This window comes from Trachurus trachurus (genome assembly GCF_905171665.1).
Source record: "Trachurus trachurus genome assembly, chromosome: 8".
In the NCBI taxonomy this organism is placed as follows: Eukaryota; Metazoa; Chordata; class Actinopteri; order Carangiformes; family Carangidae; genus Trachurus; species Trachurus trachurus.
The window spans coordinates 11975082-11996891 of NC_139905.1; the positions used below are offsets into that span (position 1 = coordinate 11975082).

Here is a 21810-nt window from a genome sequence, read left to right on the forward strand (position 1 = left end):
TAAAATGTTTTCATTTAATCTCTGGACTACAGCGGTTAACAGCTGAAATATGTTACACATTTCACTTTCTGCCAGTTAAAGCTGACTGAAACATGAAAAAAAGGTAATTTCCAAAAAAAAATATTTTATTCAGTTCACACATCTAAGCAGCTCACAGATGGTGTTCTAGTAACAGCAAAGCATCATGACTTCAAAGCATTCACTCCTCTGTTGTTTAAGGACTGGACAGTGTTTGGGCTTCTTATGTTTAATAATTTGAAAGTGTTTGCCTTTCCTAGCAAAACTAAAACCAAACCATAAAACCAATATGATGGACCTGTTTTTGTTTTTAGATGTTTATTAAAAACACTCATATAAACAAACTGTTTTACTGTAACTATTGCTATTATTCAAACTATAAAAATTGTAAATCCAAAACTACAATACAGTGCTATTTTCCAAATACACATTGAGATTTGTAATGTGAAACAATAAACTGGTAATTTAATAAGAAGAATGTAAAAAAAATCTCCCTCTAATTGCAACCAAAACTATTATGTCACAATTTTCAATTACTGTATCAACTGTTGTAATGTGTAATATTTCTCCAATTTTGTAGATTACGTGTTGGCTCTATATAATAATGTTCAATTTTTTGTCTTTTGTCATTATTAGTTAATGTATTATTACATTATCAGTTGAAAATAATTTACATCCTTTACCCAGTAATAAATGCACTAATTGTGACTTTATTACAATGTCCAATTTCACAGTTTTAATTATTACATTTTCAAGTCATTTAGAGGGAGTTTTAATACATTCTTTGAGGAGAGTAAATTATTAGACTGGTAGCTACCAGCTCACTGGAGGATCCTTTAATCTGAACCACTGAAGAGCCACAGAGTTCGTTAATCTGCCATCATCAAATTAGAGCAACGTTTGAACTAAAGGCCATAAAATAAATGATCTAGCCCTGGAATGAAGAGAGTGAATGACACTATTTCCAATCAGACGAGGAGTTGTGCGATTTGTTGTTATGTCGTTGCTTCCATGTGAAGGACTTTCATCGACTCTGAGATCATTGAACTAGTGTCAATTTGTCCGTAGATTCCCACTAAAAACGCCTTGTGGAGTAAGATGTCTGCATGTTCTGGAGAGAGGAGGGGGAAAAAAAGGCACTTAACATCAGGCAGCTGTGAATGTGTGACTTCAGTTCTATGCTTCATTAAATCACATCTTTTTGCTGAAAAATACTGCACGGCACGCTCATATGACACATAATCCACGACAGTCACAGGAGTGACTGCGTCTTACAAGATCACTGTCAACGAGGATGTGGCTAAAGAGCTTCTTCTTACCCTGACAGAGCAGCACGTATTCTGGAAGATTCCTGAGAGCAGTCTGCACCACGTCGAAGTTGCCGCTGCCCATACAGTACATGAAAGTCGGCAGGAAGTCTGTTGCCAGGCTGCAGCACAGAAAACATTTACTGTAACTCTGAAGGAAAGCCAGAGGTATAGCCTACTTTGTCCCGTACTTTTCACAATTTACGCATTTCCTCACAGATTCCGCTGGTTGTTTGTCTCTGTGAACTTACCAGGGGTTGTTCTGCATGCAGCGCAGGGCCAGGTTGAAGGCCATGTTTCGACACAGCTCCTCTGAGGAAACCATAAGTCTCTGCAGATCGTTCTACAAACAGCAACACAGGGAGGTGTTGAAGGATGTGTTACACACTGACAGGGACTAAACTTGACCCCCTTTTTTTTGTGCCCTGTTGTTTATGACTCACAATGAAGTATTGGATGATCTCTGGGCTCCTCCTTGACTTATCATCCACCTCTGTCAACACTTCCAACACATCTGTAGCAGACAGGGAGGGAGAGAAAAAAAAATCTGAGCATTACTCACTATGATACAGGATTTATACATGTCACATTTCTGCAGCTGTATGTTTCGTTACCCTCAACGGCTTCGCCTCTCGACATCTTTTTCAGGTACATTGTCATGTCAGCCGCACTCAGAGAAACTGAGGCTGATATGTTGACGAGGGGCAGGGAACCCGTGGCCATGTCGTCTAGCAAAGAGAAGGAAAAAAAAGAAAATAGCTTAACGTATGATGGATGCAAATATTGTAGTTTGTGAGAGGAGAGACTTTAGATTTTAAATAAAATGTAACCATCAGGTGATTACATGTATTTTAAATGCGGGCCACATAATGAAAACAGTGATTACCATCCCCGTCCTCTGCTGCGACCTCTGCTGAGGATCTTTTCACTGGCAATGTGAGTCCGGCCAGAAGAGACTTCAGCTGGACCAGGTCTGGGTTTTCTGCACTCAGTCTCCTACAGAGGAGAATCAGCAAAACAAAATCTTGAACAAAAGCAACGTGACTTTTAATATGACAAAAAATAACATGTGTATTTATTGCCCAGAGTGTATCTGTGCTACGATATACTGACTGTAAGATGTTGGAGTGCTTCTGTAGATAGGGGATGGCTGTCGCTGCATCGTGCGTTATGTACTTCTGTGTGAACTGCAGGAATTTGTTGATGACGAGTAACGGAAAACGGGTCCTCTGGAAGTTCTACAAGCAGAAAGACACACAGAAACTCCCATGAATCTAATCCCTCTGCCTTAAACCTTTAAGTGGAGATTTGAAAGTGTGTGAGCCGCCCACCTGAAGGACCTTCATGAAGGAGAGAAGGCAGTCTTGAAGCGCCCTCTGGTGGTCGCTTTGGAAGACCAGCGGCTGCAGCAGCTCCAGGATGGCGAGCACATTGCTGAAGAAGGTCATGTGGTTCTGCTGCCGAAACTCGTATATGTTCAGGTGAACGCGACCGTGGAGAAGACCTGCGATCATGGGCAGGTGTCTGAGGGGCCAGAGCAAAGACAGGAGCAAAGGAGAGGTCAGCAGGTGGCAGGTTCTGCTACACGGTGGCAAGTCGAACAAGACTCGTACATGGACTGTTTCTTTCTTTTCTTTAAAAAAAAAAAGTTCACCTGAGTAAGAGGACCGGATGTGACACAGCCAACTTCCTACAGGCGAGGTTAGCATCAGACACACGGCTCTCTGCAGACTTGGAGTCTCCGACATCAGCGAGCAGAGTGACCAGGCGATGGACCAGGACATCAAGCTGAGAAATGGAAATGAATAATGTAAAAAATCTGTGTGGTGAATTCAAGGTTTCTCTTCTTAGAAAAAATAGTTATTTATGAATACAAAGAAAGATATCAAATCATATGTTCAGAGCTGAGAGACACACACCAATGAAACAGCTGTAAGCTTTTGATCTTTGATCTTGTATACACACACAGACATCAGTCTTCACTCAGATTTATCCATAGGTTTGTGACTACAACAGAACAGATACTCCATATGGTCTAAGTGACACCTTGGTTCTATTTACATAAGGAATGAACAGAAGTCATGATGACACCATGGCAGTATGGAGTAAAGATCTGTAAGAAAAGCCCACCTTGCAGCTGCTGCCGTCCGCAGCCCCTCCGCTGCTGAAGGTGCCGTCGGGCAGGGTGACGTGCTGGATGACCTCGGGAAAATGCAGATAGATCTGCAGCAGCAAGTTCTGGCACCGCTTACTCATCGCGCTGTGAGACAAAGCAAACACTAAAGGTGAGTACACTGTGTGCTCAAGCTTTAGGATGAGCCATTACCTACAGGAATATGCCATTCACTTTAGGGGAAATACATGTTATTATTGGCTTACGACAGTTCAGCTGTCCATCACAAAACCACAAGATTCGTAGGTAAATCATCAGGACTGTAATCCCTGATGTTACTGAGTTGTGGAATTTGAAGCTACTTAATTGACAGCGACTGGTTGACCGGTTTTGTGCTGCCCTGAGAAGTTTGTTGTCGCTTTACTCTTTAGAGGTACAAACATCACGAAGCAGACGATGTTCCCTGCTGGATTTTGGTGAAATTCACTTTCTCCGTCCTCTTGCAACTGATTATCACCAGATCTGATATGAGATCACAGATTAGAGCGTGTGGTAATGAAGCACTCCTCTATTGTGTCTGTCTACGAGCGACAATAATTAATGTACATTAATACACACTCGGCACATGAATAGCATAATGTAATTCTGAGGTATTTGCCTTCAAGTCAGCGCAGTTTCATAAAATCCTCTTACTGGCTAAGGCTCTTGTCAGGCTCAAATGATGCGCTCTCTACTAACTGAAAAGTTTATTACAGCCATGCATTAGGCAAATCACAGCGACCTTGACCAAGAGTAAAGCAGTCCACTCCTCCGTGCTCAATAGTTGGTGTGTAATTGGAATAAACACCGGCTTATCTGACAGCGAGCTTTTCGCAAGAAGAATGCTTAACATACAATCAAGTGTTTATTCAACACAAGGCCAAAACCCTTTACTTTCAACATGTTTTTATCCTGCCATATTTTCACAAGCAACCATTTTACCAGACAGCTTAACTGTACTTAAAATACTGTAATTCGGAAGCTAATTTTGCTTGACCTTGGCCAAAGTTTCCTCATTAAAGTGGTTTAATAACCAGAGACATATTCATGAAAGGAGGGTTTGCCTCCACAAAGAGTTGCACCCTGATCTCTGACAGCTAAGTCAGAGCAGGAATTCACAACACAGGCAAGTTTAGAGCTTCAGCCTTAATCCTCTTGGCTTCATTATAATACACTGAGCTTTTAAAGAGATCACAGTACAGACGACTTCTGCTGGTTTTAATTTCACACCAATAGACCTAATTATCGAGTTTCCCCTGGTCCACAGCATTGTGGCTGACAGAGGAAGTCTGAAAAGTTCATCTGCACTGAGAGGGAAAATCTAGTGTGATTTACCCCAAGTTTATCTGCACACCATAACAGGGAAAAAAATGACTTTCACTGTTTGGGCTAATTAGAAAGAACAATACAATGTGTCGAAAAGGGATGGGCTGGGCACTTTGGTGAACCTTACACAATACAAATATAATGAACATATGTGTCTTCAGATACAGAGGGAGGAGAGAGCAAAGAGTAAAGATGGGAGAGTAGAGGGTTACGTGTTAAACAATAAACAAACTAGACGACATCTGAATCACCCCCTACCTGTCCTCCCATTTCTTTGTGCAGTTGATGAGGTACTCTGAGACCTTCTTGATGTTTTCCAGATCTCCGCTGCAGTAGGAGTGAAGGAGGGGCAGCCTGGACTGGATGAGGGAGCAGGAGGCCTGGCCCACGCCGCCTTTGTCATCATGTTGCGTCGAGTCGTGGCTGTTGAGCTCCGACTCGGCCAGAATCAGGTCCACCAGGCTGATGAGCTCCTCCGAACTGAGTCGCAGCACAAACTTCTCTGTTTTCTTCTGCATGAACCAAAAAGAAAAATGCATGAGTCATCAGCGGACTCAAAGATACAGAAAAAAGCATCACATCTTGTGTCTGTGTGTGCGACTGTGTGGGATCTTACTTGAGGGATCTTCTGGTCACGTCCTTGCCAGATGCGTGGGATGTGGCTGCACGCCCACAGGAAATCCAGAGCTGATGATGGGTCCAGTCTGAAAAATGTTATTGCATATACTGAACAGCAGCTCTCACTGTAAGAGACATCAATCTCAATAAAATCTCATTATGCACTGAACTACTAAAAAATACACAATAAAAAGTGTCTTAGATTTAAAAGATGTACTTGTAGTCTCGGCGCTTGCTGAGGAGAGCACTGATGCACTGGAGGAGGGTGGACCAGTTTGACTGATGTGTAAGTAAGGCCAAAAGATACGGTCTGTAGGCGGGGGTCCCTCGTGCCTGAAAATTGAGACACACCATGAAAGGATGCATTATTAATGCCAAATAAATACTGTACATACGTCATGGTGGATAGATGAGAGATGTATAATGCCTGCTTGCAGTGCTTATCTTACCTTGTTGAGGGCAAACAGCAGTTTCTGTTGCAGGTCCGGACACACCGACGTGACCTCAGGGTCGAGATGCTCCAGCCAGTCTACGAGTAGCCCAGAGCTCAGTCCTGACTTTGTCACCTCGGAGCTGCTGGCACAGATGAAAACTCAAAGGTTACTCTAACAGAGATGTGACTGCAGCTTCTAATCAGCTCCTGCAGCCTTAATAAAGACCTCAGGAAAAAAATAAATAAAGCTGAATTCAACCAAGAGAGAAAAACGGAGGTACAGATTTTATGCGTTTAAACAGGCTGCAAAATGTTTCAGACAGCATTAACACGGCTTCTACAGCTAAAACAAGACTTTCCTACAAAACACAGGGTGTTCAAGACAAACACAGTAAGTACACTGGCTCCATCTACATGCACCACATGAACCATGTGACAATGCACAACCTTTCGACACGTTGCAAAGCTGCAAAGTGAGCACAAAAAAGATTCTGTAAAGTATTCTGGGGATTTTCACACCATTCGAATCTGTACAGCCAATGTAAAGCTGCAAAACCAATTAAACCTCCACAAGCCGAATCCAATAGGAGTTTACGAGTGCAGGGCGTCAGACAGCGGACACAGTTTTTTTGCTATTTCTGTCACAGGCAGCCGTGTTTGTCATTTAGTCCTGTCAAATATAAATGTTTCTCTGCATGACTTGAGAGGGAAATAGAATTGCGGCGCTCACTTGTTAGAATCCACTTCCTTTTTCACAGCTCGCTCCTCGCTTTCCTGGAGCAGCAGGGAAATCACCATGGCAACAGGGCCAGCTGTCCCATTCTGTGTACCCACAGTCATCAACAGAGACAGTAGCTCCTCCAAATACGGCGACTTCACCTCCATCAGCCCCTGTAACACTGAGAAATGAAAACAGAAGTGTTTGTAGTAGATCTGCATCCATGGAACAGAAGCTGTCATGATTCAGAAGCAGCCAAATGTTTTGACAATAATACACTGTATGAAACAAGTTGGTCAATAGATTGTTGGAGCTTGATCGGTGATCATGTATTGACCAAGTCACACAGTTTCTATTTCAAAATCCTGCTGCTGTTCTCGCCACCTTGTCTGTGTGCTGGCAACAACCAGAACCAGATATCACATACTTTTATTACACAGTTTTCAGGTTGTCCATCCAAATATTTTGTTAACACACAATATCTCAGTAACACATTGATGGAACTTCTTAGAATTTGGCACTAAGTTGTATTTAAGAGTGAATTGATTAGATTTTGGTGGTTGAGTGTCAAAGGTCAAGGTCACCGTGAACTTACAAAACAAGATCGTGGCCTTGGGAATGCAATATCTCAAGAACAACTGAAGGGGATTAGTTCCCATTTATAAATGTCCATGTGGACTCCAGGACCAGCTGAACAGACCTTTCAGTGGTCAAAGGTTTTTAGCCCTAACCCAAGACCTCTTACAGAAACTGTGACAATTTTGTCTTTTTTTAACAACCTGTGGGAGGATTTTTATTTTCAGGTGGGAAAATTATACTACTCAAAACTCATTATAACAAAATTTGCAATTGTGTGAAAAGTTTGGTATTTTAATTCAGGTAAATATTTAATAAATGAACTCTCTGTAAATCAGCTTTTCTACCGACTCATCTTGAAACAAACACTGGAGGCATCAGTCAAACAAATACTATGCTTATTCACATCCACACAATAACACCATTTTAATACCTTTGCCGATGAGCTCTGCTTCTGCATTACATCTTTCACCAGCTTTCAGCATTGCAATGATGGCTCTGAGTGGCACCTCGGTGTCAGTGCGATAGGCCAGAGCCTCGGCCAGGTGGAGGAAACCCGTCCGCACTGCGGGGAAAAAGACAACCGTCACTCATTGCTGTGAAATGTGATGTGGATGAACCTGCCTGTGAGGGGATAACAACAGCAGAGGAGCTCACCATCACTGAGTCTGTGTTTATGAGAGTTCTGCCCAGCGAAGGATCTGAGCAGAGTCTTGAGTGGTCCTGCCTCCACTGTCGGGTTGTCTAACCAGATTAACATCTCAACAATGACCTTGAGGAAAAGTGAGGAGAACGTAATGTCCTGGGACACGAGACGCTGCGAAGACGGAAAACACATAAAGAAAAATATTAAAACTTGGTGTCGGGTGAATTTGAATATATAAAGCAGTGATTGTCGGTGAGTGTTACCTGGTAGAGGTGGAGTTGGCGCATGAGTGGACAGGAGAGGGCGTGGCTGCGGTGCATTGCCATGACAATAGGCCCTGCGTGGGCAGAGGAGATCAGGGCAGCGATGGCCTGCAGGAGACAGAAGGCCAACCCGCCCTGCTGAACTTGGCCCTGTTTGGCCCGCATCAGTTCTTTAGCCAGGGCTTGCTGCAGGGCCAGGGAGAGCTGGCTGGGAGGAGGGCCGTGCCAGCGAGGGTCCACCTTTAAAGGGAATATCTGTCGAGGTAAAGAAAAACAGAATCTGGTCACTTTGAGTCAGTGATGGTTTGAAATACATCAAGCTGGGAGAGTTTGTTTAAAATACTGTATATACACCACAAGATATGAGAAACGACCTAACAGGTTAATTCCTACCTGAAGCAACATGCCGGTGAGATCGTCATCAGGCCCGACTGCAGGAAGCTGACTGGCTGCTCTCATCTTCACAGAGCTGTGGGGCGCTTCCACGGTAACTTTGGCCTTACTTGAGTCAGCAGAGTCTGTCAGGAGGAGGGATGTAATCAGGACATAAATAACAATTCAGAGCTTTTACATTTATTCCATGTAGTTTTTCATCAGCCACTTAGATTAAATTCATTGACATGTTTTGTTATTGAGTATAAAGATCAATCGTAAGTATTTAAGATATGGTTATTATAGTTATTTAATGCAACCAACTGTTTTAAATAAAATTTGCCAGCACCATGGAAGATGAAGTAACTGACCTCTGCGCGGAGGAAGAGAGGTGCTCAGTAATGAATGGAAAGTGTGCCCCCCAGTGGCACCTCGCTCATGCTGCACCTCCACCAGGTGGGCCATGTAGTCTATGACACAGGAAATATAAAGTCATAAAAGATCAACTACAAATCTCAACATCTTAACATTTCAATGGGAGAACATTTGCAGAAGACTCCTGTCTTACGTTTGTCCATGATGTTCTGCTCCAGTGTCTGTGTATCGTGGGAAACGGCCTGATCCAGGTACTGCAGCAGTTTACTCATGCTGGATACAGGGATGCCAAAGGACTGAACGAACAGCAGCAGCTGCGTAGGCTCCAGGTCTTGCAAAGCTGAGGGGAACATGTTCATCCATCCATTAAAAGGTTAAAAAAAAAAACACTTGTTCACTTGTATTACCCGTTTTTGTGGACTATATATAAAAGTTGTACCTGCATCGACCAGTCGAGCGACCTCTGAGCGGATCATCCTCAGTTTCAACCAGTCGGGCAGCAGGAGAGCCTCCTCTGAGGTGTCAACCAGGAAGGCAGTGGGGAGGGGTTTCTTGTCAGGGAACCAAATGTCCAACAGAGCGTAGAAATCACTCTCTCCTGTAGATATTATATTATATTTAATGGTGAGAATGTTCTTTCACAGTGAAAACACTGAACTGTAACATGAACAGCACTGACTACCTTTAGGTGGTCCCAGAGTGAGCAGGATAACCATGGCATGAACTACAAGGATGTGCATCGTAGCAGTCTCTCCTGTCGTCCACCGCAGAAACACCTGGTCCTGAGACTCCGACTGAAAAACACAAAAACACAAAATTACGATATAAACCTGTCCTGTTCCTCATAGTTCCCCAGTAAATGCCAACACAAACCAGACAGGGATTAATCTGCAGCTGTGGATGAACTTGCTGTTGGTCAGGTCACCTGTCCCATAACTCTGATACTTATCTATAATCGCAACAATACTGTGAGGGGCAAACAAAAACATAGTTTAGCCAGCAGTGCTCACCCAGCTGTATAAGTCCTCCCCCTCCTTGGTCTTCCTCATCCTCTTGATATAAGCGGAGAAGATGGTGAGGAAAGCGGAGAGCACGGCATCGGACTCGGGCCTGGTGGAGTGTTTGGAGAACAGGCTGTTCATGATGGTGGAGCGTTCGACGATCAGCCGGGCGACGTCCTGCAGAGAGCAGCGTTAGGTTCATGTTAGCACTGCTGCGTGGACAACTAAACCGGATAAGGAAAATCATATCATGTTGAAACTTAAACAACTCGCCGTGATTACCAGAGCCAGGTCATTGTGAGAAGCCTGCTCCTCCACTGGTGCATGCTGGGATAGGTAGATGAGATAGGCGCTGATAGTCTGGGGATCCGTCTCCATGTGGATGGCCTTCAGGAAGAGACAGACACTTGAGAACCATTCAATCACATAAAAGGGATAGTTCAACATTTTGGCAAATTGGCCCAATCCCATGATGGGATTTCTTGGTTTCCCTCATCAAACTCATCAAATACACAAGATAATAACGGAACGTTACAAGACAGAGTTATTTTAGAGGCAAATTCAGAGACTGTTGGCCGAAAAACTGCCCCCAACGACGGGAACGCGCATCAGTGGTTTTGCATGAATTTACCTAGAAAACAACTCTGTCTCGTAACGTTCCGTTATTATCCAGGGTTTTTTCTGCATTATAAATTTTGAGGCGGCCGCCTCGCTCAAATTGTCGGCCGCCGCGCTGGAATCTTGATTGAAAATCAATGTAGTTATGGAAGCTCAGTGGCGCTGTTTTCAACTCGGTTCAACTCAACCGCAGCAGAAGAGGTGCGTTTGATTTCAGCTCCGGGCCGCAAGATGACGTTGACGTGCTGCTTGTGTGCCCGCGGGGGCGGGGCTCATCGGGGCTCCGCTCCGTTCAGACGTTGTGCTGAGCGTGAACTAACGCACCCCACCGGCGCAGCGTGAAGAGAGAGAGAAGGAGACGGAGGTCGCAGCAGGACAGATAATCAGATGGATAATCGGTAAAGTTAATAATTTCACTTAATGTGGCCGTGAATAAATTAATTCTGATGTTACGATCGCCTGCAGTGTTGCCCAAACGCAAATATTGAATAGGTCTCCGCTGTTTTTACATTTACAGCACCTAAAATGCACTGAAACCTATTTTCATACGCACACCAGCCTCGCTTTCAATAAAACACACACTCGCATTTCATAATTGCGATCAGTGAAATACCTATATGAAAACGATAAAATAAAATTTAAAAATTTGAGTTGTTGCTGTAGTTTATTTAGGCCTAGTTTAAATGAATACAGCTTCATATTTAAAAGTAGCGCAATGTAGAGCTGTCACAAATTAAAAGCAGCCTCATCTCGTCATTTTGCATTAACACTGTTGCTTCAGGCTGCGATCAAGCTTTTTTTTTTTGTATCGCTCATCCTCTCTCTCCATCAAAACAACCTGCTGCTCTTGGCTGAAATCAGCCCGTTGTCGCTCCATTTAGTGAGGAAGTTGAATAATATGACGCACAGAGCATGAAGCTGAGAGCCGGACTTAACAAACCAAGTTGATAACCAGCTTCATAGTAGCCTACCGTGGGACTTAGTTGAGCTGCAGCATGAACACAAAGCCTGGATCTGTTGAGTCTCCTTCGCAGTACAGGAGCTCAGGAGTCGTTTTTTTATTTTGAAGGGACAGCTAGAGAGAGACGGGTAGGCTACGCCGAGATGAAGTGTGTGTGTGTGTGTGTGTGTGTGTGTGTGTGTGTGTGTGTGGGGGGGGGGGGGGGGGGGGGGGGTGACACGCAGCCCCCCCCCGCGGCCGCCTCAGCCGAAATTTTGGCCAGAAAAAACCCTGTTATCTCATAGCGTGGTGAATGTGCCGGTCACAACTTGTCCAACAGAGCGTTTTGGAGTTGTTGGATTGTGTATTTGATGAGTTTGATGAGGGAAATCAATAAATCCCATTAGCCTCCGTAGCGTAGCTGCTCCGCCGTTCCAAAAATAGCTTGCACCGACAATTAAAGGTAATGAACCTACTCCTAAAACTATAGGGATTATGGCAATGGGCCAATTTGCCAAAATGTTGAACTATCCCTTTAAATCACTTCAACAGTATAGCTTAATTTCCAGTTATGTACACGACAGGGTTGAGTGAGACACTGACCTGTTGCAGTGCGGTGGACGTCATCCCCCTGACGCTGTCAAACAAAGGCAGCTTTGGGAGGTCCTGCAGCAGCCACTGGTATCCTGGCAACAGCTCAGCGTCAGCAGAGTCCTCCTCCATGGGCTGATCCCGCTCATCTCCATCCTTCAAGCCTCCTTCAGTCAGCACCAATGACAAACCCTGCACACACATATATGTCTATATGATCCCTCTTTCATATTAGTAAAGATTATTTGATGTTTCCTGCTTCTAGGACGTTACCTTCATGGCTAGGACTCTCGATGCCACCTGAGAGGAGCTGAGGCGACGCAGGAAATAATCCAGAACTTCACATGTCGTCTGTTCGTCGGCTTTAGGACCCAACAAAAGATCCTGGAGTCGTCCAAGTAGCTGCCTCTGCTTTTGCTGTCTCTAACAGGAAGAGACAGAATAAAAATCCAGGATGGTTAGTGCAAGTATAAATTTAGCACATTGCCGATAAGAAGGTTTAATATAGTCGTCATACTTGTCTCTTCTTGGCCCTCTGCTCTTTGCTCTCCCCTTCTTCGTCATCCTCTATTGGCAGAGTGTCATCTGCTGCATCATGCAGAAGGAATTCACACAGGCACTGCACTGGAAGCACATCCAGAGAGCCCTCACTGGACTGAACCAAGTCAGCCAACCATGGCATGGACTGGGAGGAAGCCTGTGAAGGATTGAAAACACACTTTGCTCACGTGACCTCTAGTAAACGGCAGGTTTACATGATGTATCATTTGTCCTCTGGGAAAAAAGCTTTAACCGCAAACACACATTTACTACACGAGTATGTATGAGTCAACAAGCGTGCGCCCCCGACTTCTCCATTACTTCCACTTCAGCTTTGATGTGGGTCGGCCATTACCTGTCTCTGAATGATGTTGAGGAGGAAGTCTGGGTTGCGGCTGCGGCACAGGAGGTGGCCCAGACGCAGAGACTGGTTGAGGGTTTTGACCTGCTCCTGCACCTGTGGTGGAGGTCGACGAGGAGGACCCCTGAGCACAGACAGAAACAATTAATCCCTGCTCTGGTGACACAACTGTATCAACCCTTTAACCTCTGAGACAATAAACTCAAGGATTTAAATCTAATGAACATGAATAAGCTTAATTCTGAACCTTTAAATTTATACCTTGAGTCTTTTTTTTTAACGTGACTGTGTAACTGAGGTCTTTATTAGATAACATTTTTCTAATTGCAAAGACATGGTGCATAATAAAAACTTGACATTTGCCTTGTAAGATGTTGTGCAGGATTTAAGATGCAATCTTTTTATGATTTGCCATGATTTAAAGTGGAATATCTGACACTGATGGGATCATTAGGTACTGTTTAAAGCTGTTTAAAATGCAGAGAGCTGATGAAAAATACAACATTTTGATGATCAGCAGAAACCAATCCCACCAGGAAGCTCTACTGTTAACAGAGCACATGTCTTACTGTGGATCCAGACTGGTGAGCTGAGACAGCAGCAGACTGTTGCTCTCTGTGATGGTCTGCTTGGTGGAGGCTGCTGCCAGGTGGCTCTCGAAGGCCAGGATCTCTTGTTTCTCTCGCTGGGAGATCTGAAGCTCCCTGTTGATCATCTCTGTCTTTGTGTCCTCGTCGGCGACGGTGCAGGGAGGATAGCTGTAGTTACTGCAAACAGAGATGTGTGTGTGTCAGCTCAGGATCATCATCATCATCAATCAGCTTCACATCACTCAGCTTTAAATGATGAACTTTCACCTACTTCGTCATAACCATCTCCATGAGCATTTTCAGTGTCGGATATCCGTCCCAGGCAGCCAGGCCTGCAGAAATTAAAAATGAATTTTAAAAAGTACAAATAAAAAATAACTAATCGATGTATGAAACATAAATTTGCTCATACCTATCCTCTGTGGATTAAACGCAGCCACCACAAGTAACAGCAGCCACGCCTTCCAATAGAGCGTGGATATGGCCAAATTTGGCGCCTGGTACCTTTAAACATTAGGAGTCATTTGTTATTATAGTCTGTAAACTGTGCGACCTCTAAGTGTTTTTTAAAAGCCGGTGTTACGCACCCCGCTGGCAGCTGAATGTTCTCCGGGTGGTGGTATGTACACAGATTCAGCACAGCATCAATGAGTTGGATCCTCTCCACCCTCAGGACATCCAGATCTACTTAACAAGGAACAGTCAAGTCAGCACCTTGGCTTCACACTGCCAAGAAGGATGGTAGCAATAATTCAAACAAATAGGATTTAAAACGCATTTCCCTCTGTTCATGCTTTTTCCTAAAATTATTTTTCTGACTCGAGAGGATAAGATGGGACGGAGGAGATGCCCCTCAAACGTGGCTGCTCTTTAAATTGAAGCACATGTGTTTACCAAATGTCCAAACATTCCTCCGAAGAGTAATACACAAAGGTTTAACTGTGATCGTAAACGGTTACAGACTAAGTGGACCTTCACACACCATCCGACTGACTTCCCGCGGCCCTCTTCACCAGGTGATCCGCCAGCTCCATGGCGTCGGCCGGGCCCAGGGGCAAGTCGCGCGACAGGCCGATCACCAGGATGCGCATCAGCGTGTCCTCCAGCAGCGGCACCTCGGAGCAGAGACGGAGGAAGAAACTGAGGGAAGACAAAAAGAGAAAAAACATCATCAGCTTAACCGGTTCTTTCTCTTTCTTCACTTTCAGAACTGTTTTTTATTGCCAAGAGCAGTAAAGGTCAGTTTACAGCACGAGGAACTTGTCTTGGTGTCAGGTGCAAACATAAAAGTACCAAAAATAGAAAAGAATAAAAAAATAAAATAAAATAGAATTAATTAAAATATTCTAGTGCAAAAGATACGCATATACTATATACAAAAAGGAAATATGCATACCGTATACGATAAATACACATATACTATATAAAAGAATAGAATAAAGATATAAACAAATACTACTAAATAAGTTATTGTGCAAAATGTTGTAGTGCAGTGACTGGGTTAGGGTTATTTAGGGGGAACTGGGGCATAGTTCAATAGGCTGACTGCATAGTGCATACATTCCCATATTAACACAGACACAAACACAGACTATTATGACAAAAACTATTCACTGGAATGTTATTATTATCATTATCATTATTTATTTTATCTTTAATTTTTGTTCATGTTGTTGTCTTGTTTGATTATGGTCTGGTTCTGTTGCCCCTCTTGTTTCTTTCTATTGACCTGTGTCATATATGTGTTGTCCGTTCATCTTGCACAATAAAAATAAATAAATACATAAAAAAATCTAATAAAAAATAAAAAATCTATTCAATTGAGTTCTCAACCCCCTAAAAAACAGCTTCAGCTAGGTTGAAGTAACTTTTTAATAGAAAAAGAAGCTGCTTCATAAACATGGAGGACTCACTTCCTGTCGCTCTCTGGAGGCCAGTTGTCCCACTTGTAGTAGGTCTCAGGTTGCTCTGTGAAAAGCACTTTGTGAAGGCTGCGGAGAGAGATGAGAGGGACGATTATAAATTATGCTGAACATAGATGAAAACATGACTTTACAAACTCTCCAGATACCGACCAGTGAACGTAGTCTTTGGCACCAACTTTGCTGATGGTGGGAACAACGGTGTGGAGCCACCACACAGCGTCCCTCTGTATGGAGGCGATCTGATTCTGGAACGACCTCAGGCCCTCCAGATCTGAGACAAACCAGACAACGTGTTAACCAAAGAGCTTATAATGTTTTCTCTGATGATAAATATACCATTTGATCAAATACACAATGCTCACTCTTCTTCTCTCCTTTGTCCCAGGCGATGCCGGCTTCTTTGACCTGAGCAGTGATGCCCAGCATCATGGAGACGGTCAGTAAATCTGTCACTTGGATAACAAAACGCTCCTGCAGGGGGGAGAAGAGGATAAACAGCTCAGGATCAAGTGTAAACATGTGACGAATTGCAGTTGAAGTTCACATCCACTTACTTTGAACTCCATGTCTACGTAGCTGGATTCTTTCCTCTCCTGCATTAAGCCAAAGCAGAAGGACTGGAAGTTGATCTCATGCTTGGTTTGTTTGATTATCTCCCTCAGCAGAGCTCGGGAGGCGCGGAGATAATCGTCCTTATTGGTCAGAAGGTCCTGGAACACCATCGCCAAGAACTACAGCAGCAAAGGACAAACAAATGGATTCAAACCCAGAATTAAAATGAAAACAGATCCTTATGATGACAACAACAATTACATGGTTTCAGTTTTTAAAAAATCCTTTAGTTCCACCTTTGGAGCCTGTTCTGGGCTGTGCTGGAGCACTGTATGCAGGACTTGCATGTTGTTGGGATTCCTGGCGTTGGACAGCTCATTGAAGATCACCAGCTTCACCATGGTGGCCAGATTGTCTCTGTGTGCGTTCAGCAGCTCCCTGGAGAGTCACAATCAAAAGCACCAGTTATAGAGTGAGTCACTCCCACAGTGTGCTGTAGTAATACAACAGGAAGTGAGACAGAATGAGCCTCCACACCTGACACACAGCATGTAGTGGTTGAGGAGGACTTTGGGTTTGAGCCGGATCTTGATGAGGTTGGATACCACCTCCATGTCGTCCGCTCCGTGTGTTTTGCAGTTCATACACAGAGACATGAGGAGGTCCTGGGCCGGTCGGGTCAGCTGCAACATGACAAGACAGCGGGTTGATACTCAATTCAATACAAATGGTGTTCATTATAAGATTACACTGTTTTTTATGGGCTATGTTTAACACGCAGTTAAAGAATATTGTGATAATTTATCTGTCTCAATACTGTAGCTATGTTTACAAGTGCAAAATTTAGGATTTAAGATTAAAAACTTGAGTGATTGGAAAATCCGAATCCACTGTTTATATGGGCGCACAATCAAATAATCCAACCATGACGTGCATATATGCACCAAGCTTTATTCAGAATAGCAGCATTTTGACATGTGCATAGTTGTCTAATTCCCTAAAACAACCGCAGAACAAGCAGCTCGCGGCTCGGCTCGGCCATTCTAAAAATAGCTTGCACCGACAATTAAAGGTAACGAACCTACTGCTAAGACAATAGGAGGGATTATGGCAATGGGCCAATTTGCCAGAATGTTGAACTATCCCTTTAAGTTTCCAGTAAGAAAGTCGTATCGGCAACAGACCAGTTGTGGTTCGACCCTGCCATGTTCACGTATGGCCACTAAACAATGTGAAGGCGGAAATGCGCCACGTTGACATGCACAGTCAGGTTAGTTTGCCCCAAACATAAAGTCACGATCGGAATAAGTGTGTACATGGACGCGGTTCGGAATAAGGATCGGCATAAGCCACCCCTCTCGATCGGAGCACAATTTCTTTCCAATTGAGCCAAATCAGATCAGAATCTTCCAATTGACGTGTTTACATGACTCAATTTTATTCTGATCAGCCCTTTATTCTGAATATTTTTGTCCATGTAAACACAGCTTGTCACTACTGTGAAATACAGTGTAGCTGATGTTAGTTAGACTTCTTACCTTGGGGTTCTGCAGCCACATCTCCAGCCTCTGCACAGCCATGAGTCGAGCCTCGTTGTAGCCGCACGTGGCCGTGAGCAGACGCAGCAGGTTTCGGGACACGTTGTCCATCGGCTGCCTGCGGTTCAACTGATCCCTGAGGACGTCCAGCACATAGTCCTCCACACTCTCTGCCAGTTCCTCATACCTACACAAGCCCAGAGGGTGAGGACAAAGGATAATAGATAATTTAACAATCATGATGCAGAATAAAAGATTCAAAAGTTGGATCTAAAACATGACAGATTCAAGTGATATCTTTTGGGACGGTGCACCGCAGCATCCCTCACATCAACGTGGGTAGTTTTCATACCTTGGCATCACCTGCCCGTCGTCCTCAGGGCTCAGTTTCTCCTCCGCTATAAGCAATTCAGTCTGGCTGTCATCCTCATCAGGGGTGGAAGGGTGGGGGCTGCTACCTGAAAGACCCCAAAGCACCATAACAAATAAGCACTTGTTTTCTGCGTCAGCGATTCCAACCCCCCGAAGGCCCCGACTGTGAGTTCTGGATGTACTGCACCTGCACTGAGATCTCCTCCAGAGCGGCCGGTGTCGGCCTGCAGCAGCATACTCTTCGGAGGCATCTTTGTGCCAAATGCGGTTTGGAGGTTATCAACAAAATTCTTACAGTGTGAACTGTCAACCCAGATCCTCTCCCCCAGCGAGTCCTCGATGTACACCTGCAAATACGTTTTAGATTGGAAGAGCGTCCATGCATGACTAGGATAAACACTAGTGGACAGGATGGAATCAATACAATTAACTTGACAGTTTCTCACTTTAACAAAAATCTCTGGCCAGTTCTCATCTTCCTCGTAGGCTGCCATCAGCAGATTGCAGGCGAGCACGGACACCAGGCTGTTCCCCTTGGCTTTAAAGTTGATGGAAGCATCTCGACGCAGGAGGCTGCACAAGGCCTGGTGACCAGAACAGAAGTGAGTAAGTGAGTGTCAAAGTCGCATCATAACTTCTGTGAGGCGTATGTAATAAAAAATACATATGATCAGCACATTTATTTTGCAGTTTTACAATGAATCATTTCTGATTAATACAGAGATAGTTAATTATGTAAAGTATTTACATGGTTACTTTTCATAATTCACTTATATTAATAAACAATCTATACCTAAGTTACAATAGATGCACAAATGTCTGAGGGATAACACATTAAATCATTTTAATAAGCCGTGTCATTTATATAAATACTTTTTTTTGTTCTTTTATGTCTCATTGTGACTAATGTGTGTATGTGTATTTATGTGTGTGTGTATAAACATTATTATATATAATATATTTTTATTGCTATTTTATAACTTATTATAGTCTATACTGAATTAACATAGGGAGAAGGGGTGGGATTTAATAAGCTTTGGCTTCTTCCCACTCCTTTTGAACATAAATAATTGTTAAGTCTTGTGGTCTTGTATTTATTGTTGTTTGTCTGTTTTTATTTTGTTCTTCTTTTATTCTGTGTTCAAATAATCTTTCATTCATTAATTTTTCCGTGGTTAAACATAAACATTACACTATGAGAAGGCTCACCTCAATAATTCCTTCGGTAGCGAAAACATTGGGCTTGATCTTGGCCAGGAACATGAGACTCAGATACAACGTGATGTCGGGTTTGGCGCGATTCAACTTCAGTTGTTTCACCGCTCCACAGAGCAGTCCCTCGATGCGGTCGTCATTTCCTTCAGACTCTGAAGCTTCAATCTCGTCCAGCAACACGGCCGGTGACACTACAATAAAAAGATAAAGAAAAAGGTTTGTGGCCATTTCTAGGTGATATATTTTGTGCTATATTTTCCATTTAAGATCAAACACAGCGCTTCTGGTTTACCTTCAATAGGTACCACTGAAGGCTCCTTTATAGAGGGTGATATTGCCCTCTTGTCCACAGCGGCTACATCAGCGAGTCTTCCCAGGGCACTGACCGGGGGAGTGGTGGATAGTTTGGGACGCTTGGCGAGGCTGGACAGCCCCGATGAGGAGGGCAGAGCGGAGGAGGTCTCTCTCTTACGGTCGGCTGGTAAACCTGTGGATGCTGGTTTCAGGAGCACAGCGGGGGCTTTGGGCTCTGAACCCTGGCTTTTAGATCCAAGGGCTATGAAATCCCCTGGTGGTGGGTGACCTGGGAAAAGCAACACATCACTGTAAGTTGTGGCAATAGAGAGTCAAGAGTCAGTTTATTTGCCATTTGTGGAAAGAAACCACATTGGAAAAGGGTTTGCGAGAGCTCAAACAGGAACACTTAAGACAATAGGACAATAGACAACCAATAAACAGATACAATAGATAAAATAAAAATGGACAATAGCAATCAATATATCCTGAAATACAAACAGACCAAGAAACAACAACACCAAGCTGACAGCATACCTGAAGGTTTGGCAGCACTGGGGCGCCTGAGAGTTGTAGGTTTTGGACGATTCATCTTGTCAGAGTCACAGCAGGTTCATAACCTTGTTTATATTGATCTCTGTGTGCAGGACACAAACAGAAAAAAAAACAGGAATAAGGAGACATGAAAACATTTGTTTACTAGCTAAGTTGAGTTAGCAGCTAGCATCAACTGGCTAATCGCAGTCAACCAATCACAAAAACGTCTCATTTAACCTTAGCATTACAGGTGAAACAGAAAAAAAGGTTGTATTCAGTCTCAACTCACAGCCAGTAATGTTACAATATGCTTTTATCTAAAGCTGTAATTCATAACAACGATAGGAGCCATGAATGTAGCTGTTAGCATCTTCAAGTTAGCCTAAGTTACATGTATCAAAACACCGGCAGCTGGCCAGCTTTAGTTTAGCAGCTCATAAATTATACATTTGAATAAAGTTAAAGGAAGGAAGCTCACTTGTTTACAGGTCTTCATACAACGGATTGTTGTAAACGTGAACGCAGCACTTGGAATAAAATGTAACGTAAATGCATCCCAAGGCTCAACAGCCCTCTACTTCTTCGTCTTGTTCGCTGAATTGAACGTAACGAGCATATCGCCACCTAGTGCAAGGAAGCCACGGCACAGTTTTATTTTGAAATACCTACCGGAAGCATCTCACTGAATTGCTCCAGCTAACTTGGTCGTTACCAGTCTAAAATGGCACCATCATCACTGGAGAAACGATAGCGTAATAATTGATGTTCCTGTGATTGGGAAAAAAAAAATCGCATTTTTTTTTTTAATTGTGTAAAGTAAAAGTAAAAGTTTGCCATTAGGGTTTGGCTGGTTTTAACGTGAATATAAGGTGTAATTGTGGGTCATGGCCACCAGGGGGCAGCACATACAAGTCTATGTAAAGTAAGGCACGAGTTCTTTACCATGCCCCCTGGTGGTCACAGTGGGTAACTACAGCTGTGGTGTCAAGTTAAAGTTTAACAATGTGACAAAGGCACATTTTCCGGTCAGCAATTTCAAAGTAAAACTTCCAAAACAGAGTCGTAGTAATTACGCACTGTGACTTCAAAGTTGTTGTTTGTTCTTCTTTTAAATTGCAGTAAGAAAAAAAGGCAGGCTTGAAAGAAATCGAATAAAAAATGACTGCAATATACGCTAAGGTTAATGCATTTAAACAAAATTAAATAACCATACCATGTTATAATCGGTTTCTTGCATAGCCTATATTCAGACTTAATCATGAATTAACCAGTTGAAGGAAGAAAATAAAATCTAGGCTACATCCGTCATGTTAACCATAATAAAACAAAGAAAAACATATCCATCTTATAGTTGTATTGCCTAATCTTTCTACGTCTTCTTTCCCATAAAATGTTCAAGACAACTACAGGCATGTGTGTGATGTGATGATGATTCAGTGTTAGACATGCACACTAACACTTCTAGTTAGAGGACATTCCTAACTGTAAAAATAACTGTAGTTAAACACCAGATATATATGTCACAGCTTTCAAGAGTGTAGTGCTTACGTGTTGGCTTTATGTGATGTGACCTTTATTGGGGAAAAACTTCAGGCATGATGACAAAGAGTTCACATTTATTCTGACTTATTACAGTTATTTCACTGTGTAGGTGTAGGTGAACAAATGCAGTATCAATAATTGGCCAGCAGATGTCCTCCCGTAGACTGTATCCGATTCTTCAGAACAATGTGGTTCAGTCAGTTCTGAGAAAAACTTTGTTTTCCCATCACAAGCGTTGCTCTCAGCAGATATAGTCATGTTTTTGTTTTGTTCTGTTTGTTGTTGTTTTTTACCACTGGTCCCACATCTGTCTCTGTTGTCCTTTAATACTGATGCTTAGTACACACTTTATAGAAATATCCCTTGAACAATATTCATAGAAAACAAAAC

The 21810-nt window shown here is 43.2% G+C and overlaps 2 protein-coding genes across 7 annotated transcripts in view; one reads left to right on the forward strand and one right to left on the reverse strand.

Annotated features, from left to right (window-relative positions):
• The window catches only part of nudt1 (nudix (nucleoside diphosphate linked moiety X)-type motif 1), a 423902-nt gene that overhangs the window by 106597 nt on the left and 295495 nt on the right, over positions 1–21810 (forward strand). The window lies entirely within an intron of this gene.
• ints1 (integrator complex subunit 1) lies at positions 447–20448 on the reverse strand. 6 transcript variants are annotated; one of them, XM_083977370.1, is made up of 48 exons: positions 20357–20448; positions 19879–19978; positions 19340–19630; positions 19042–19238; positions 18279–18416; positions 18020–18179; positions 17813–17918; positions 17461–17647; positions 16460–16605; positions 16219–16360; positions 15925–16101; positions 15733–15841; positions 15521–15641; positions 15359–15436; positions 14428–14585; positions 14033–14129; positions 13858–13949; positions 13717–13777; positions 13425–13622; positions 12850–12979; positions 12472–12651; positions 12228–12377; positions 11967–12146; positions 10088–10192; positions 9815–9982; positions 9487–9598; positions 9244–9402; positions 8998–9144; positions 8801–8899; positions 8451–8575; positions 8058–8312; positions 7806–7965; positions 7582–7713; positions 6585–6753; positions 5871–5994; positions 5639–5754; positions 5420–5507; positions 5062–5315; positions 3456–3585; positions 2980–3113; positions 2657–2849; positions 2439–2563; positions 2212–2321; positions 1940–2053; positions 1769–1839; positions 1577–1668; positions 1338–1447; positions 447–1129 (listed from the first exon to the last, which is right to left on the reverse strand). In XM_083977370.1, exons 2-48 carry the CDS (start codon positions 19931–19933, stop codon positions 1014–1016), a joined length of 6561 nt encoding a protein of 2186 aa, XP_083833496.1. In that variant the 5' UTR covers positions 19934–19978; positions 20357–20448; the 3' UTR covers positions 447–1013. The 6 variants fall into 6 exon arrangements, with proteins under 6 accessions (XP_083833496.1, XP_083833494.1, XP_083833492.1 ...); XM_083977368.1 differs by having other exon boundaries at positions 5871–5997; XM_083977366.1 differs by having other exon boundaries at positions 5871–5997; positions 10079–10192.

Bases quoted from the DNA above. Each gene is read 5' to 3' on its own strand.
- ints1 (XM_083977365.1), bottom strand. From the start codon at position 19,933: ATGAATCGTCCAAAACCTACAACTCTCAGGCGCCCCAGTGCTGCCAAA. The intron at 8,313-8,450 runs GTAGGAATTAAC...TTACCTCGACAG, and splicing joins TCACCGGCATGTTGCTTCAG to ATATTCCCTTTAAAGGTGGA. The intron at 1,448-1,576 runs GTAAGTTCACAG...TCTGTGCTGCAG, and splicing joins TGCATGCAGAACAACCCCTG to CCTGGCAACAGACTTCCTGC.